Raw genomic sequence first — 19565 nt, forward strand, 5'->3', positions numbered from 1 at the left:
CGCAGAAAAGATGATATTTACCTTATATATTTTTGGGATGTTGTGAGTGAGGTAGTGAGGCGGCCCAATCTGACAGCAATGTGCTCACAAACTAGACTTCTTTGTCTTTGATAAAATGTCATAATAAAAGCCTTTTTTTCATTGTTGCCATGAGGACTCAAAAGTGGGGGACAGGCACATTTAGTAAAAAAAAAAAAAAAAAAAAGGATCAGTAAATAATAATAAAAAATAAATAATTAAGATGCTGTAAATTCAATTAGCTTATTTTACGCATCTCATTATGACCAGAGTTGTGGGACATGAACAAAAAAGGTGTTTAGACCTATAAATGCTTTAGAATCTTAAATTAAATCGCATTAATCATTCTTTTTTTTTTTTTTTTTTTTAAAGGTGTGTAATGACACTGAATATATTTGTGACCCTGGAGCACAACACCAGTCTTAAGTCGCTGGGGTATATTTATAGCAATAACCAACAATACACTGTATGACTCAAAATTATACATTTGTCTTTTATGCCAAGTAAAGATCATGCTCCATGAAGATATTGTGTAAATTTCATACAGTAAATATATCAAAACTTAATTAATAGTAATATGCATTGCTAAGAACTTCATTTGAACAACTTTAAAGGAGATTTTCTCAATATTTAGATTTTTTTGCTCCCTCAGATTCCAGATTTTCAATAGTTGTATCTCAGACAAATATTGTCCTATCATAACAAACCATACATCAATGGAAAGATTATTTATTCAGCTTTCAGATGATGTATAAATCTCAATTTTGAAAAATTGACACTTATGACCAGTGTTGGGGGTAAGGCATTACAAGTAACGCGAGTTGCGTAATCAGATTACTTTTTCAAGTAACTAGTAAAGTAACGCATTACTTTTTAATTTACAAGAAAATATCAGAGTTACTTTTTCAAAAAACAATTATGCTTCATTGTTTTTTTATTGCTGAAGAGTATTGAACCTTCTTCTCCTGTCTGGACAAACGTGAATTTACTCCTCCTTCAGCCTCAGGTTTATTCATTACACTTTTTGGTGTGAAAGGGCTTTTACATTTGCTATAATTAGAACTTATATTAAAAACAAACAATCAAGCCCTGCTCATATTTAAAAAGCAACTCAAAAGTAATGCAAGGCATTACTTTCCATATAAAGTAGCTAAGTAACGTAATTAGTTTTTTAGGGAGTAATGCAATATTGTAATGCAGTACTTTTAAAAGTAACTTTCCCCAACACTGCTTATGACTGGTTTTGTGGTCCAGGGTCACATTTATTAAGCATCATATGACAAATTTTAACCAATCTAAAATTTCACTGCTGGGACTTAAGTGCCTGTAGTTGCAGAAACACCCATATATTATACACACACACACACCATTCAAAATTTCAGTAAGATTTAAAAAATAAATTAATACTTTTAACTAGCAAGGTTGCATTAAACTGATCAAAAATTACAAAAAAGACAATGATATAAAATATTTATATTTCAAATTCTGTATCTTTCTTTTTAAATAATCCTAAAAAAGCAATTGCATTTAACATTAATATGACATTTCTATTGGTTTCTGAAGGATCGTGTGACACTGAATGCAGAAATTTAAGCTGTCATCGCAGGAAATAATTACATTTCAAAATATATTCAAATATTGTTTTTAATCGAAATGATTTTACTGCTTTTTTTTTGTGTGCAAATAAAATTCAGTCTTTGTGAGCAAAACAGACTCGTTAAAATACATTTCCGACCCCAAACTTTTGAATGGAAGTATATTATATAAACCATACATAAAACACCACTGAATGCTGAAAAACGTTTTTAATGAGTTAATGCAGGCATTCTCGCAGACAATATTTTTTAAAAGACGGAACTTATTCCAGATTCATCAAAAAACATGTCCTTTAACAGAACAAGTCAGTATAGCAAGACACAATGTAGAGTCCTCTTCCAAATCACGGTCAGTTCGACTGTAACACCACAGCTCAAGACAAAAGAAACTAACTGACCATCTATCTGTATTCTGTACCTCCAAGCACACATTCATCAATCCATCCATGTGACATACACAGTAACGCCACACTCTGATGCTCAGCATCCAAACATTTCCTGATCGCAGAGGACGATGTGTTTGAAGATGGATTGTCTAGTTCAATCAGGTTACACAAATGCATTATGGGCCAGATGACTGTATATGGCAGACCAATTCAAGGGAAGCAACACTATTGTGTCCAAAAATGGAGTCGTTTGTAAAATTGTGAATAGATGACTCTGAATGTTTTCACAGGTCAAGGGGCAGGACAAAAACAATAATTCCTTGTCACACACATCAATACAAACATCTGAAATGCTTTTTTTAGCCCCCCCTTATGGAATAGTACTAGTATCCCCCCCCCCCCCCCCCCCCCCTGTGGTTAAACTGTGTCTTTACATAGAAATCGTGCCATCAATATGGGGCATAGCTATCTTTTCAAAAAGTGTAACCTTGCACTCATTGTGTTAACATTTATTTCATGTCTAGTCGCACAACTAAACATTAGGAACATATACTATTTCCCGTGGATTGAACTCCTGGCGCATTCCTAGGAAGCGCCGTATAAAACAGCGAGACTTTGGGAACTAGTGCAACAGGGAAGAGGCCTGGTCTCATGGGACAAGGCAGGCACAGAGTAGAACTGAGAGAATTCAAACACTCCACACAAGCGTCATGGCAGATAGTTTAAGGCTGTTTGAAGTGACAGAAAGATTCGCAAAATAAAGCTCAGATGCCGAACCCATCGTTCAGGAAGGGTGTGAACAGCTTCCGCTGCCGTTTAGAAGCCAACCTGTCCCAGTCAAGTGCTGTCGGCTCGGATGACAATGGGATAGAGTCTAAACACCGCAGTTTTCTGGCTTTTGCCCCAGGACTGGCCCAAGAGAGGAGAAGGAACCTTGTCACGACTGTTTTAGGCGCTTCCTGGGCAGACCGAAGTGAGGGCACTGCGCTGACGCGAGCGCGCGGAAAGCCTCCGCCACTAAGTGAGGATGAGACTGGATCATTGACTTCCAGCCCGAGGTCTCCATTATGTCCGTGGCGTGACTGTCAGGAGAGGGTGAAGATGTTTTAGTATTAACACAAGACACATTAAAAATCGATAACAGCAATGTGGATTAATCCAGTCTAATGGAGTAAAAAAAAAAAAAAAAAAGTTAAGAGGCTCAATTCAATGGTGCATGTGAGAGATTCAAGCAACCGTCTATTTATACAAAAGACCATTTTCCTCCAAATAAGCATGCAGTAATGCAAGAGCTATTGCCGTTCTGAAGAGTACGATCAGAAGGGTGCCAGGGATCTTTGTGATATGTTTATAATGCAGAAATGTTCTCTTCCTTGACGTTTCAGACAGTCAGAGTCTATTAATAACCGGTATCAGGAGATACGCGGGCTGTGGGCACCAGCCAAGCAGCTCGGGCTGCCCAGAACCTAAAACAATGAATTCTAATGCATCTAAGAGAGTAGATAAGAGCTCAGAATTAATCTTGTGTCACACATATCAGCTAATTACATACTTGCTATTCCAGTTTTTCCCATCTTTACAGCCCAGCTGTCGGAGGACACTGCACCTATGGATAAGAAAAACACTCTCATTCTCAGGCTGGTAAACAGCCATGGCAGCAGGAATTTATCAAGCAGAGTTTCTCTGGCGGAGCTTGCCTGTTGATAAAATCTATGGCCTGTGCTTTGAGCTGCTCTGCGCTGTGCAAGTCGGCCAGGATGAGGGTGTCTGCCACGTTCTCCACCGAAAGGCTGTTGCAAAGGGCTTCCTCACACATGACCTTTAAGCGCTCCAGAGCGTACTGAGGAGAACGACACACATGACTTCCACAGAACAACACTCAAAGGTTTGTGATGCCATTTAAAGCGTTAGCTCACCCAAAAAAATGACAATTCTGTCAGCATTTGTTCACCTTCATTTTGTTCCAAACCTGTATGACTTTTTTTCCTCCATGCAACACAAAATAATGCATTAGTAATCATTTACTGGTCAATTTTCTGAAGCTTTTAATCTTCAAAAAGGATATCGCACCATAAAAGCATTACTGAAATAGTCCATATGAACTATATTCTGAGACAAAGAGCAAAATTAAAGTCTTTATTCAATGCAAATCTAGCTCAACCTGGTGCATTCATGAAAGCAGCAGAGACATCTAAATTATGCTTTAGTGAATCACTTGGCTTCAGCGGCCAGTGCAAAATGTCTTTCCACACGAAGAAGAAAAATTAATCAGTACAGGTTTAAAACAACATAAGAGTGAAAAAAATTATCACCACATAATTACCACTTTGGCTTCCAAAACAATACATATACACTACCTTCAAATGTTTGGGGTCAGCAAGATGTGTTCAAATGTATTTTAACGAATTATCTTATGCTGCATGTATTTGATTAAAAATCCAGTAAAATTAGCAACATTGTCAAATATTACAATTTAAAATAAGAGTTTTCTATTCCAATATATTTTAAACAGTAATGTATTTCTGTGATGCAAAGCTGAATTTTCAGCATCATTACCCCAGTCTTCAGTGTCACAAGATCCTTCAGAAATCATTATAATATGCTGATGTGGTGATTAAGAAACATCTCTTATTATCAGTGATGAAAAGAGCTGTGCTATTTCTGTCAAAACCAGAGTTTTTAGTTTTTTTATGAACGTGTCATTTATTTGAAACAAATTGCCTAATACAAATGCAATTGTGTCACTTTTGATCAATCTAATTCATCCTTGCTGAATAAAATTAATAATTTTTCATTATTCCTCAAACCTTTGAATGGTAGTGTATCCCCAGATGGCAAACATTTCTTATGAAAAAAAAAACAAACAGTCAAAGCATTTAACATTATTTCATGATTTAATAAAACTTCAGACTTACTTTATCCGCTGCGGCTAATAAACTATCAGCCATTTTCTCTAAATTTGGTGCTTTTCCTGTGTATATGAAGCCCATCATTTCTTTGAAAACCTCTGGTTCAACATCACTGATGTCAACTCGGTTCTGCAAGAAAAAGCAGCTTACAAACATGTACGCTGCATAACGGCAAACGTATCTAAACCAATTTTGCAATAAAAAAAGAGCTTCAAATGCATACCTTTTTACTTTCCTCCATCTCATGTTCAAACATGGCATTAAAGACCGGTGATCTCGCTGTCAAGAAAGCAATAAATCTGTCAGTCACATTATATGAGCATCTCTCGATACGTGGTCACAGTCAAAAATAAGTTTTCATTAGATTGACTCACAGGTCAGAAATAACCTACAAAGGCAAAAAAAGAAACAAAAAAAGTCACATTCATGAACCCAGTCGTCCTTTGAGGACATTAGCGGTGGATAACACTGTGGGTTTTCAGTGATGAATCTCGATCTGTCATATTGAAGAATTACGACCTCAGAAAGTAAAAAATAAAAATCACTACCGCCAAGGTCACACAAACCGTCTCCCCACACACAAACACAACCCCTCAGAAGGGTGGGTGCTGAGCTAGCGCCGCTGGGATGAGAGGAGGACATGGAGCTGATGGCGTCAGCAGGGCTGGGGGTCTGGATTAGACTCACCTGCCAGGATGGATTTGTGGGCTTTGAACTCCTGTCCTCCCACATATAGAGTGCAGTCCGTGAAGCGTGAGCATTCCCACAAGTTACCCAGGTCATCGGACAGCTGGCACTCCGGAACCTTCAACATGTTCATGTTGGACTGTCCGGAGATGTTCACAGAGTCCTGAACAACACTTACCTAATTGACACACATTACAAGTCCAATTAAACCACTCGGTCTGGTTTATTTTTTTTATTTTTCAATATTTTTTTCCATATTGCTATCTATCTACCTATCTATAAATATATTATATATAGTGATGCCACTTTTTTCCCCATTATGATGTAGTCCTATATGCAGCATTCATTTACTTCTCTGAACTGTGTGAAATTCAGTTATAATTATTAATAATGTTATAATTATTTTGAGCAAACTATTGCATTAATTATGTGAATGCAACAGCAATGGAGACTGGCCAGTGAAAATGCAAAAAAAAGTACATACTAATTGACTAAGTGCTCCTATTTATACGTTCCCTGTATACAATGTTGACAAACTCTTTTAGAGTACTAACAATCTGGCTAAAATATTCAAGAGTGTTGAGCAAAACGGAGGTAAATGAAAGAGGGGAAGAAAAAATTAAATAAAATACTTTCATGCAAAATGAAAAGCAATCTGATGAAAGCATCCTGCAGTTGGTTAATAGTTTTTCTGGTAATAATCATCTACAAAAACTGTCCAATTAATGAGGGAAAACATATTATCTGCAATTTGCATTTAGTTTCAACTTTGCCTTGTGATATTGCCAATTTCCCTGCAAATATTAAACCCTGCAGCGGATCTCAACAGGCATGTCGGCTATTTTTCAAGCAAGACTCATAATTGTGTTACAGTAAATTCATTTGACAACCCATTTCATTTGCCGCTCTAGGTGACGTCTCTATCCTGCTACGTTCTGAAGAGAAGGGTAAGCTGTCAAACGGCTACTAGCATATTCATACAAACGGATCAGAGCGTGCTACGTGCAGGAAATTCAATCTGAAAAACACATTTAGCATGTTCCACGTTCTATGAAAGAAATGCGCACCTAAGAGAGAGAAGTAACTCTGGACCAAGCAAATGCCAAAATATTTGTTCTGCAAATGAGTCAAAGACAAATAAGAATGTCTGAGATGATAAAAAAAATTATATAAATAAAATTCAGTTAAAAAAAACAAGTGTAAAGTTCTTAGAAATGTAATATTTGAATTTGTATGAATTCTTTGTTGATTTGATATTAAAACACTCACACTATTATGACACAGTGGACAGTTAGACCACTTGCACACATTTTTGACCTCACAGAAAACAATCTATTATTGCATAACACCTAGAAATGCTTTAGGATAAATAATGCATTTTAAAATGATTAATCAGGTGGGGTTGATCCAAACAAATGCATTCATGCATGGAAGGTTTGAGTTTGAGTTACCGGACAGATCATGAAGTGAATGCATACTTGCCTCACAAAATAACGTGAGTTTATCATCTGGTAGCAGCCCGTTTGCTTCATCAAGCAGAAAATCTCTCCTAATAAATTTTTTGAAGCCCCAGTCTTTGCCTTGGACGAACCGATAGGCTCTTTGGCTTTCTGCATTGGGTAGAGAAGTAAGCGGTGAGTAAGTCATAAACTAGTGCTATCAAACGATTAATCGTGATTGATCGCATCCAAAATAAAAGTTTTTGTTTGCATAATATGTGTGTTCTATGTATATTTATGTATATATAAATACACACACATACAGTATATATTTGGACAATATTTATATTCATATAATTTAAATATTATATTTAATATATAAAAATAAAATTTCTCTGAAATATATACATGCATGTGTCTATTTATACACAGTACACATGCATATATTATATAAACAAACTTTTATTTTGGATGCGATTAACCGTTTGGCAGCACTATTATAAACCAAAAGCAATCAGCCAATAATGACTTAAGTTCAAGACACTTGACATTACAAATCTATGCAGGACTGAAAACAACAAGACTCCAATCATTTGTTTTTCTATTAAAAGGCAAAAGCAAAGTTCTCACCCATAGCTTTTGTCTCCTCCCGTTTAGCGTTCAGTAAAGAAAACTTGAACTTGGCTCTGACTTCACTTTTTGGACAACTAACTAGTAGCAAATATAGCGATAGATAATCTTTACTTTCATCATCGAGTCCCTTCGGATTGACCCGTAGGCACCTGAAGATAGATAAAGATGCCGAGAGATAAAGATGTTTTATGGGCATGACAACATTATAACACACACAAACACATGCACAGGCTCCTCACCATTTCATCTTATCATTAGGCCCTGAGGAGAAGGTAGAGCTCTTCAATACTTCCCCCATCTCTTCTCGACAGAAGCTGAAGTTGTTTATGGTCCACATGTAGGAAAATTTCACTACCTTGACCTACAAGATCATCAAAGATTACCATCAGTGAAAACTGATAACAAACATACCGATGAGCAGTCATTCCTGGACAACAACACGCCAAATGCTACAAGAACAACTTAAAAGGCAGCTTTCAACTTTTTACTAACATCCGATTCATTTGCAAGCAACTAAATAGCTTCTTTACAACTTTGCATTGCATTTGCCTGAGGTTAAACCTTACCCGTCGGAAATTTGTCTCAGTATCATTTTACCGTATCTGATAAACCAGCATGACCACATTATGATGACTGCTTGAGTTTCATTATCACTTGCACAATAAAGTGTCACCCTATCTACTTTAATGCACTGATTACCCTCCATTAGATCAAACTGTGCACAGCCCCATAACAAGCAAGAGATAAAAACATATGCATTTGCTCAAGCTATACTTGTCATATTAGAAAGTCATATTAAGACTGAAAGAATGGTCAAATTTCAAATCAAGTCAAATTTATTAACATAGTGCTTTTCACAATTATTTTAAAGCAGCTTTACAGAAAATCATATTTTAAATAGTGCTGTCAAATGATTCATTTAAATAAAAGTTTGTTTACATTATATATGTATGTGTATCTGTGCATATTTATTATGTATACAAATACACACACATACAGTATATATTTTGAAAATATTTATGTTTATACATTTTATATATTCATATTCTTCGATTTTATATTATATATAAATATATAAACATGCATGTGTTTGTATACACGTAATAAATATACACAGTACACACACACACATATATTATATAAACACAAACTTTTATTTTGGATGCGATTAATCGTTTGACAGCACTGATTTTAATATTACTTTTCATTCCTATGTAGTTTTTAGCAGATTAATGCTGGGCGATACCAGTTTACATTGTGCAGCTATACAAGAAATCAAGCAGTTAAGCTTTGCTATATAGTACATATCATCTATGTGAATATGCTGTACGCATAAAGTTGGACTTACATTACTTACTTTATATAAAGAGTTGAGGCGATAACATTTTGCAACACAATAGAAAAATTTGCTATATCATATATAATGGCTTCATGTGAGTACTGTATTTATGTGGATGAAGCTGTATGCAACATATATCCAACTTCATATACCTGTGTGATAATGCAGTTTACATTTAGCAACGATTTCAACAATCACTCAGCCGAGATCTGCTATATAAATAGCTTCTAAAACACTTGAGCAAAGCCTGTATATGATTGTCTGAGCCATCAGTCCGTCTCACCTGGGTATAGCACCAGCTCTCCGCCACAGGCCCACTGGACATCTCCCCTGGAGGAGGAGGGGTTGGGACCCCCGACATGGCCAGCTCTACAAGAAGCGCTGACCGTCCCTAAGCTTTCACCACTTAACCTTTATGGAAACAGAGCAAAGACATCTTTAAGAAAATAAACAGCAGCAATTTCTGCCTCTCCTCCTGACCGGAAAATATCAAATCTTTGACTTCGCCATCAGCAAGCCATTTTGTGGTCAGATGAGAATCATTGCTAACCCCAACTCAGGGCACAGAATCTATCAAAACGCTTTTAGGTGTCAAAGTGGAGGAAGGAAATGAAAGAATATAAGCTTTATGAAACCTATAACACCGGAAGCGTGCAATATCACAATCCAGTCTGACAGAACATCACAAAAATGTGTTTGAAACCCATGAAAATGCTTATGAGAAACGATCACGCTAAATATAGCTGTGCTTGGTGACGATGCCAAAAACATCAGAATTAGTTAAGTCCAATGTAATCACTAATGGCTTGTTGGCACAGGCCTGATAGGCAGGTCTGAACTTGCTCTTGTTGACAAGGTATAGTCAAGGGCACATTAGTTGTATTTCGGTAAACCACCTGACTATATTTCACTCTTAACCAAACAATTAAGAACAAAATAACTGCACACCATCCTCCAACTCACCTAAACTTCAGTAAATATCTTGAATTTCATTTCTTGATGCCATTGTACACAAGTATCAGGTAAATACTGAAGAAACAAGTGTTTTACTGTGACATTACAGCATGATCCAAGGGCTCCTCATCCCAGCCTGTGAATAGAAATACATATCTATTAAATAATAAACTTTGCCATTTCAATCCTCTCAGAAGCATTCATTAGGCCCTAATTAAAATAAGAGCAGTACTTCAGGACATTATCAGGACTGAAAGCAACTGAAATCACATTTGTAAATAAAAAGTATATATATAATGACATATACCCAACTTTCACAGCTATATTGAGCTCTAGACTGCCATTATGATAAACATTATTATGATATTTACAACAAAACTTAAGTTCAAAACCGGAATGAATGCTCCTAAATTGAGTTGACAATCTATATATATATATATAAATTAAAATGTTAACTATACACATAACTGCTTTATTCAGTTGTTGTTGTTCAGTTATGTGCTTGTGTTTAAATCAGATTGTTTTCTGGGCTTGGCCAATATGCCAAAAGAAACCGGTTAGCCATAATGCAAACACGAAATCTTATTAAATTAATTGTGTGGTCAGCTTCAACAGTTTCATGGCCACATGTCATTAACTGAAAGCCCAGTATATCCATGAAACAATCTAGTCTTGTAGGGACAAAAGGAATCAAGTCTTTTGTTTGAGCTAGTCAGAGTCTTGTCGGCTAGTTGGCTAGCAAGCTAAACTATATCCACAACACTGACTAAAGTAGATCAGGTAAAGCACAAACCTTTTCTCGTCATTCTGTCAATACAGTTAAAGTCAAGGTTCGGCCGGTCCTTGTGGATCTGCTAAGTTTAATCGGCACTATTTACGACTGAAGTGTATTTGTGGCTTTTCAACAGCAGCTCATCACAGTAGCTTGCAGTCTGCTGCTTATCCTGCCTATGAAGGAAGCGAGAGCGAGCACAGGAGTCTCGTGGCCGCGCTCAGCTCGAACCCGCGGCTGTGCGTGATTCCGCCAGCCGGGGGCGCGCCTCGGCCCAAAGCGTGCACAGAGTGCAGGGATAATATACATATTTCCCCACAGAACTAAATATGGTGAAAGCCTACATCAAGTTTGTTAAAGTAATGCTAAAAAATTTTTTTATTATATATAAAACATAAAAATATCTCTCAGCGCTTACCAATAGTCAGTTATGATTGGCTCCAGATAGCAAGTGTTGACAAAAGTAACACTTCCCCACAAAAACGACCCGGACCACAAAACCAGCCAATAAGGGTCATTTTTTTTTTTTAATTGAGATTTATACATCATCTGAAAGCTGAATAAATAATCTTTCCATTGATGTATGGTTTGTTATGATAGGATAATATTTGAAAAATCTGGAATCTGAGGGAGCAAAAAAATCTAAATATTGAGAAAATCTCCTTTAAAGTTGTTCAAATGAAGTTCTTAGCAATGCATATTACTAATCAAAAATGAAGTTTTGGTACATTTAAGAAAATATATTTGTGGCTTTATATATACCCCAGCGACTTAAGACTTAAGGGTCACTTATAATGTTGATAATGTGCGTCAGAACATGCATCATCTGTTTTGAAAGCAAAATAATGTCTGCTTGTGTGGCAAGTTCTGCTTTGATTGCCAGTAGTTGAGTGCAGACGACTCTTCCCTCACGCTGTCCTCCGCAGTGCTCCGATGTCATTCTCCTGACAAACAAAAAGGAGCTTTGGGTAAGCCGCTCTGAAACAATGTGCTGTGATTATACCCTGGAGGCCTATGATAACTAATGCCCATTCACATCAGCATGGAAGGGTCTCACTGCTAAAATTATACAGCATTTTCACATGGGTTTCATGGTTTCCAAAGCTAGTGTTTCATGGTTAATATGCCTTGATCATGAGGTTGTGTTCTTTGTTAACTGTAAATGGTAAAGACATTACATTTTGAGAGCGAACTGAAAGTTAGAGACGTCTGTTCTCCCTTTCATCACAGGCTGGACAAAGTCCTAATAAAATTACCACCAGCTGACTGCAAAGATTTGGAAATATTGATTCCACATTATCCACATTATACATCACCTGTGAACATTACATTTGTTTTTAGCTCAATGAGTTTAAAAGATTCTCAAGATATGGAAGAGGGAAAAAAAACAAAAACATTTTGCATTCGTGCATTTTGCATTGCAGTATCCACAAATACTGTAAAGCTGGAAACTGAAAACAAGTGCAAATCAGAGCAACAGAAATGAAGAATAATGTCTTAATTGCACAGCTCAGCCATTCTCTTTTGAACACTTAGCATATGAAGATCTTCTGCTGACGAGGCCCAAGGTCACAATGGATCTGAATACAGTTAAATGATCATTATACAGTTTGACAGGCACTGCAATGTCTAATAGTGTGTTTTATTCTTGGATGTTGCTTTAAACCTGTGCTGTAGTAATTACAGCCTAAGACAAGGGAAGTAATCTGGATACTGGAGCTGCTAGCTAACAAAAAAAATAATAAAGCTTCATCTACAGTCAACAGAGTTTTTGAGAGGACCTTTCAGATAATATTCAGATTAGTGGTCAACCTGGGTTTCTAAGTTTTTATTACATTTTACTACATTTACTGAAAAATACATACAAGTTAAAGTTTTCTTATTAACATTTCTTATTATCAGTGTTGAAAACAGCCGTGCTGCTTAATATTTATATGGAAAATGTGATAATTTGTTTTCAGGACATTTGATTAAAAGAATGTTATTTAAAAAAAAAAAACATTTGCATAATGTTTTTCTTCATTTACTGCTAATATTTAAAAAGAGTCAATATTTAACCAATTACACAATGAAATAAGCTATTTATATAAATTCACCAGTACGGCAGGCAGGCCAGTCACACTGAGAAAAAACATTTACTGAGACATATACAGAAAAAGTACATCTAACATCTGTGCCACATCCAAACTGGACGTCAGTGCTATCAAGACATTGCTATTATTATTTTTTATATGAAGCAAAAAGCCTCCCTCAGGCTGAATGGCAAGACATGAAATGTTGACCATAGAAAATAGGAGTACTGTGACCAGCTGACCCTGGACTGACCTAATCAGGCCAAAGACAGATGTCAGACGACAGCAAAATACAGACTTTCCATCCGTTGTGAAGCCAGCTGAATGAACATTGATGAAATCTGAATGCTTTCTCTCTCTGCCTTCTTTTATATTTGTATCCCTCTGAGAGTCACAATGAGGAATGCTTTCTGTTATTCATAAAAGCTACAACAATAATAATATGTACTGTAATTTATTTGCAAAAGCTCTGTTGATTTTGTATTTATTGTTATTCATGCCCCCTGACCTGTACCTATGTTCCATAGTAAGGGATTTCCAGAGCAATTTAAGCTTGCTGTACTACCTAAATGTAAAGAATACATGTGCACTTGAGTGTTATGCATCCATATTCAAGTGTGTTCAGGCTTAAAAAATATAAGGAAATAAAACTGGATGGATGAGTTAATTTTAATTTACTTATATCGATAATACAGTCATAATAGAGGTACAATAAAAATTCCCATGATGAATTGGAGTTCATTGTAAGTGGCTTGTCTATAAAACACCCTAACAAAACACCCTAATGTACATTGCTGTAATTACATTGTAAAAAGTGTTATATACCGACAGCTCTAAAATCAGTATAAAACAGTCAGATTCATTACAAATATGCATCTATGACTCAGAGCAGATGTCCTGACAAGTAACCTTATAGGAAAATGAGATATTCTGCTTATTGGATGGAGCATTTCATTGTCCCTGACTTCAGCAATGTCCCTTTGAAAGTCTCAGTTGAATTTAATTTAAATGCATTTAAGAGGAGTTTCAAAACTCAGTTTTAAAAGACTAAAGATGAAGGACACAAACAGTTCAGTCTTGGTTAGCGGTGAAAAAAATAACCTGCTGTCTACGGGTGAGATGAAAAAAATGAAACTGCTGATGTATTTATCCAATACACACACGTCTAATTTAGATGTTAGTCTCAGTGCATCCATCATTATATGCAAATAAAGCAGCAATATGTTTCTTTTTGAGTGTGGACAGGCAGAGATGTGCACAGCTGGCTCAGTGGGAGCCTTGCAGCCTCTCAGAGCCACACAGAACATTTCACACTCGAGCTAGCAGAGCTGTGCACACACACACACACACACACACACACACACACAGCTCTCTGCATGTATAATGAGCTTGATCCTGCTAAATCTATCATTCCCAGAGTCCATGCATGCAGCCCCTTTAATCTCTTTAACAACTGTGTTGGCTGTGTAGAAGCATGCATGTGACTGGCCCAGTGTTCAGATCATCTGAGTCTTCCTTCTCCCTAAATCCACTGACTCCTCAGTTCAACCCAGGCATCTCGGCATTAGAAACATTTACAGGCTCCACCAAATCAAGCGTTTAAGCCACTGATCAAACATTACGCATCATTTTGACACAATTTTAAGCAGTGAACAAATACAAGGTGTGAAATTAAACAAAATACACATTAAAAAAATTCTAAGATTTGGATGGGTGAACACAGAGGACTTTAAAGGAGTAGTTCACCCAAAAACAAAAATATGCTCAAAATGTACTCACCCTCAGGCCATCTACGATGTAAATGAGTTTGTCATTTACCAATGAATCCTCTGCAGTGAATGTTTCTAACTTCAAACCGCTGCTTCCGGCTAAAATACAAGTCCTTTATCTATAATATTGCTTTCTCTTTTAAAAAAGTTGTGAATCAGTCGAGAAACATGCACAGATTAAGCACCGTTTACAAGTCAAAACAGTCCAAAACAGTCCAAACACTTTTGATGTGACACGACAACAAAGGGTGGATTTTTTTTTTAATTGCAGGAAGATTTATTTCAAACTCTACACTGAAAAAAAAAAAAGATTTACTTTACCCTAACCCAGACTTGAGTCTTGTTTTCTGAAAAATGTATCAAAGTTTAGTTTTGCTTAAAACAAAGCTTGTTTAACATGAATGAAGATTATTTTTCTTACACCACTGACAGATTTTTTTGTTTGTTTTCATAAAAAAATAAAAACATTTTGATACCTTTTTCACAAAACATGACTTATCTTTAGTCAGTTTTCTTCTCAAGTAAATGCATCTTGATTCAAGAATGATATTTACATTTACTTTTTTTTCCTTTTTTTTTGCAGTGTGGACTGCTATTTTTGCAAGAAGTGAAAGTTTAAAAAGTTAAAATGCCATAATGATGAATTTGTTTATTACAAACACACAGCTTTTCACTTCATGTTTACTGATGCACTGGAGTGGTGTGGATTATTGTGATGTTTTTATCAGCTGTTTGGACTCTCATTCTGACGGCACCCATTCACTGCAGAGCATCCATTGATGAGACACTGATGTAATGCTAGATTTATCCAAATCTGTTCCAATGAAGAAATAAACTCACTTACATCCTGGATGACCTGAGTCCATTTTCAGAAAATGTTTATTTTTGGGTGAACTATTTCTTTAAGACAAGCTTTCTTCATTGGATAAGTTGCACAATGCACCTTTGAAAATTGTCCTGCACTGTGTTAAATAAGAATTGGTATTCAGTGAAAACAATAATGGATTGTGCATTCAGATGCGATTTCCTTGTGCTGGCTTTGACACAAAAGACCTTGCCAGAAACAGGACAATTTTTCTAAACATTTAGATTTTAAACAGAAAATTATGAGAAAAGTTATGTTATGTAAAAGTAAGTAAACTTACTTTTATTTAAGAAAGTTACAATTTAAATGCTGTTGTTCTCTGGTGTCTCACAAATCTTTTTCTTCTGCATTTTTCTCCTGTCAACCTTTAGCTCTTTGGGGCTATAACAGGGCTGATTATGTAGCATGAAGAACCAGAGCAGATGCTCCATCACGATGAGATGTCCACTGACAATTACAATCATTCTTCATAGCTCATTTCCCATAGAATGATGAGAGAAATTGCACATATTGCTCCCTATTATTAATAGAGCTGCTTCATATGGAAATTAGGTACTAATTTTACTGAATGCAGAAAAAGCTAGAGTGAGAAAAACAGAAGTATTGCACTTCTAAAACAGTTTTACCCATAAAGATTAAACAATATATATATATATATATTTTTTATTGTCAAATTAGTTGAAATGAAGGCAGATGTGCAATGTCACGATAACAAGATTGTTAACGATGTAGGTTAATCAGTGAGAACTATAAGTGATTTGAAACTTGCATTGACCAATCAGCATTCAGAACTGCAACTATCCATTTTATAAATGCTGTCAACCACTAGCTTTCAAGATTTACCCTTCAATTCCAGATTCACATGAATGAATGTTCTTTGGTGAATTTGCTCAGCATTGGCCTTATCACAGAGAGACTGTCCCTTATAAAACATTCCTCCTCTCTCTTCACAACAGCTACTGTATTGGACTTTTCCTATTGTGTTTTCAGCGCTTTGGGAGGACCGTGGACAGCTCTTCAGACGGGTTGCATTAATGTGAGAGTGGTCAGTGAGCGACTGCTGATCCTGGAGGGTGATAAAGAGCAGGAGCCGACTGCAGAGCTGAATAACGAGGAGCCGGTGTGCAGCGCAGGAGACAGATCTGGAGGACACAGTCTGCAGAGAGAGGTCAGAGACTGCCTCCGCTGCAAGCTTTCCTGATAGCGACCAATGGCATTTTAATCCAAACAAAGTTATTCAGAGGGCAAATTGAAACAACAACAGTCCAATCCTGAACATAAGTTTGAGTTGGTGCTTATCACAGCTTCAGAAATTCCCCATGTCTAGGACTGGACTGGTTAGTGGTCAAATAAACCCCTGAATCGTTCAGAAAAGTGCCTGAAGTCAGACCTTCAATATTTAAGATAAACATTGACTTTTAAACAAATACAATCCAAGAAACAAATTACATTATGATAAAACCTGTTTGAAAATATAGTAGTGTAACTCACTGTAAATTGGGTTTTCTATTAATATTTTTACTTATGCAAAATGGGAAGATGTTTGGTGTTGTGTTTCCAAATGCACACTATAACTGACTCAAACTCTTTGCTGGAAAACTATTCATTTAAATATTTAAATCAATACAAACAATATTCCATATTTGTGACGCTGGAGCACAAAAGCAGTCTTAAGTCGCTGGGGTATATTTGTAGCAATATACAGTACATTGTATGGGTCAAAATTATTGATTTTTCTTTTATGCCAAAAATCATTAGGATATTAAGATCATGTTCCATGAAGATATTTTGTAAATTTCCTACCATAAATAAATCAAAACTTAATTTTTGATTAGTAATATGCATTGCTAAGAACTTCATTTGAACAACTTTAAAGGAGATTTTCTCAATATTTAGATTTTTTTGCTCCCTCAGATTCCAGATTTTCAAATAGTTGTATCTCAGCCAAATATTGTCCGATCATAACAAACCATACATCGATGGAAAGATTATTTATTCAGCTCTCAGATGATGTATAGATCTCAATTTCGGAAAATTGACACTTTTGACTGGTTTTGCGGTCCGGGGTCACATTTATTTATTTATTTATTGCATACAGCTTGACAATAAGTGGGATAACAATAAGTATAATAAGACAATAAGTGTTCAGTTATCTTGTCATTGTCACAAAATAATCCCCTTCAAGATGATATCAGACCCCTCCACTTCATGTTTGGATCCTGATCGCCCGGGTGGGGTTTATTTTGAGATAATGACCTGCTGACTGGACAGAACTGCCTTGATTGTGTTGTTGTGAAGTACAAGCATAGCTTGGATCAACATTGCATAAGCCAGTCTGATCATATACGTGAAAGGGACAAACACGTGTATTGATTAAGAGACATGCAAATCAATTAATCCACACTACATCTTCATTATGTGGCTTTTGTATACTGTACAGGCATCAGGCACAATCGTATCTCTCGCCGCAGGGTTGCCTCTTCATGCTTTGTCAATACCACATTTTCAAGAATGGACTTGCAGCAGAAGTCACAAACTCTTTGGTCGAATATATGGGGATATCCTATGCCCCTGGATTAAATTGATTCCAGCTGTCATTTTAAACAATTTAGCTTTTTTTTTTTAAGGTGCCATTAGTGTAAAATACTACATCTAAACATGATGCTAAAATATAAATGATTGCATATTAATTTACGCATTTCAGGATACGTCTTAGTTGAATAACTGAATAATGAATAAGAAATCAAATAGAGTCAAAGTGTGAGGATTATGGACTGTCTGTGTGTGTTTTTCTCCCCATGTGCACCCAGTTTCTCCCATGTGTGATTGTCTCATTTGATTCACCTGTGTCTTGTCAATTACCCCTTCGTTTAGTTCACTATTTTAGCCCCCAGTTTCACAAACAATGCTTAAATCTAGTCCTAGACTAAAATGTAAGTCTGAGCTGTTTCAAATGAAAGAAACTTGCACTGATTGATCTTAAAAAAAATTAGTGCCTTTGTTTTGTCTCAAGATGCACCCCAGTAATGCTTTTTATAAGGCACGTTTATAAAAATTACTTAAATGTCCTAATTGAACTATGGGCTAATCCTGGTTTAGTCCAAGCCCTGTCTATGAAACCGGGTCAAAGTGTCGTCTGCCCTAAGTTCCTTTGTCCGGTGTTATACGTCTTGATGTGCTACTTTTGTCTCCAGCCTGCCCTGTGTTTGGGATCATTAAAGACCGTTGTTTATGATCATCTCTTGTCTCCGCGTTCCTTGTTCCTCTCCGTAGGCATCCGTGACACAAAGAAACACATCTGATTTATACGTTGTAATACTATGAATTATACAGTGTATTTAATTGAAAGGATGTCATAATAGCAGTAAACTATAAATTCAAAAGCGCCAACAAAAATATTTTTCTACCGTACACATCACAATCAATCAGCGTGTCTACAGTAAATACATACAAATACATTAGAACTTTACAATTTTAGACAAAACTAATACATATATACACGTATATCATTTATAAATGGGATTGATAATTTATCCTCCAGTGCTCCGTAGAAGTTTTTCGCAGGTGAAGTCTTGCCCCGGGCTGAAAGCCATTCCTACATCCAGCTTATCACATTTATGGGCAGGTGCACAACTGCCCTCTGCAAATTAAATGTGGGCTAATTTCATATTGATTAATGCAGATGCCTTCTTTTTGGCACATATTTACTACCTAGAGCCTATTTTGGTGAAAATTACCGGTGCCATTTCAGTGCACAAGGCAGCCCTTTCCAATAAGGTACTGGCTCATGTGTCAGCTGGGGCTCCAGAAGTACCGCTCTGCCTGCAGGAAGCACTAAAGCTTTTAATTGCCTTCTGTGCAAATGGTCCTTTTGTATTTTATCAAGTGTCGGGGAGCTTGGGCATGCCTGGAGTCGCTTCCTCTCTTTCTCTCACACAGGATTTGTCTACAAGGAACTGGCTGAATGGAAGACAGAAGAACAGAAAAGCAGAGAAAGAAGTTTTCATTATTCTTCCATTTCGACTATATTAGCATTGCAGTATTTACTCCGAGAAATATGGTGTATAACAGGAGCGATATCACCTCACCTCAACTTTTTTGCCTTCTCTTTTTAAGCGTTTACTCCA

The 19565-nt window shown here is 36.4% G+C and overlaps 1 protein-coding gene across 1 annotated transcript; it reads right to left on the reverse strand.

The window, feature by feature from the left end:
* Positions 1 to 386: 386 nt before the first annotated feature.
* Positions 387 to 10918, reverse strand: LOC306876317 (speckle-type POZ protein-like A). The gene is made up of 12 exons (XM_079427401.1): positions 10754 to 10918; positions 9970 to 10096; positions 9290 to 9417; positions 7907 to 8028; positions 7665 to 7816; positions 7078 to 7205; positions 5596 to 5773; positions 5132 to 5187; positions 4915 to 5037; positions 3697 to 3839; positions 3552 to 3605; positions 387 to 3081 (listed from the first exon to the last, which is right to left on the reverse strand). Exons 3-12 carry the CDS (start codon positions 9365 to 9367, stop codon positions 2937 to 2939), a joined length of 1179 nt encoding a protein of 392 aa, XP_079283527.1. The 5' UTR covers positions 9368 to 9417; positions 9970 to 10096; positions 10754 to 10918; the 3' UTR covers positions 387 to 2936.
* Positions 10919 to 19565: the final 8647 nt, after the last annotated feature.

The sequence above is a fragment of the Barbus barbus genome (assembly GCF_936440315.1).
Source record: "Barbus barbus genome assembly, chromosome: 10".
Lineage (NCBI taxonomy): Eukaryota > Metazoa > Chordata > Actinopteri > Cypriniformes > Cyprinidae > Barbus > Barbus barbus.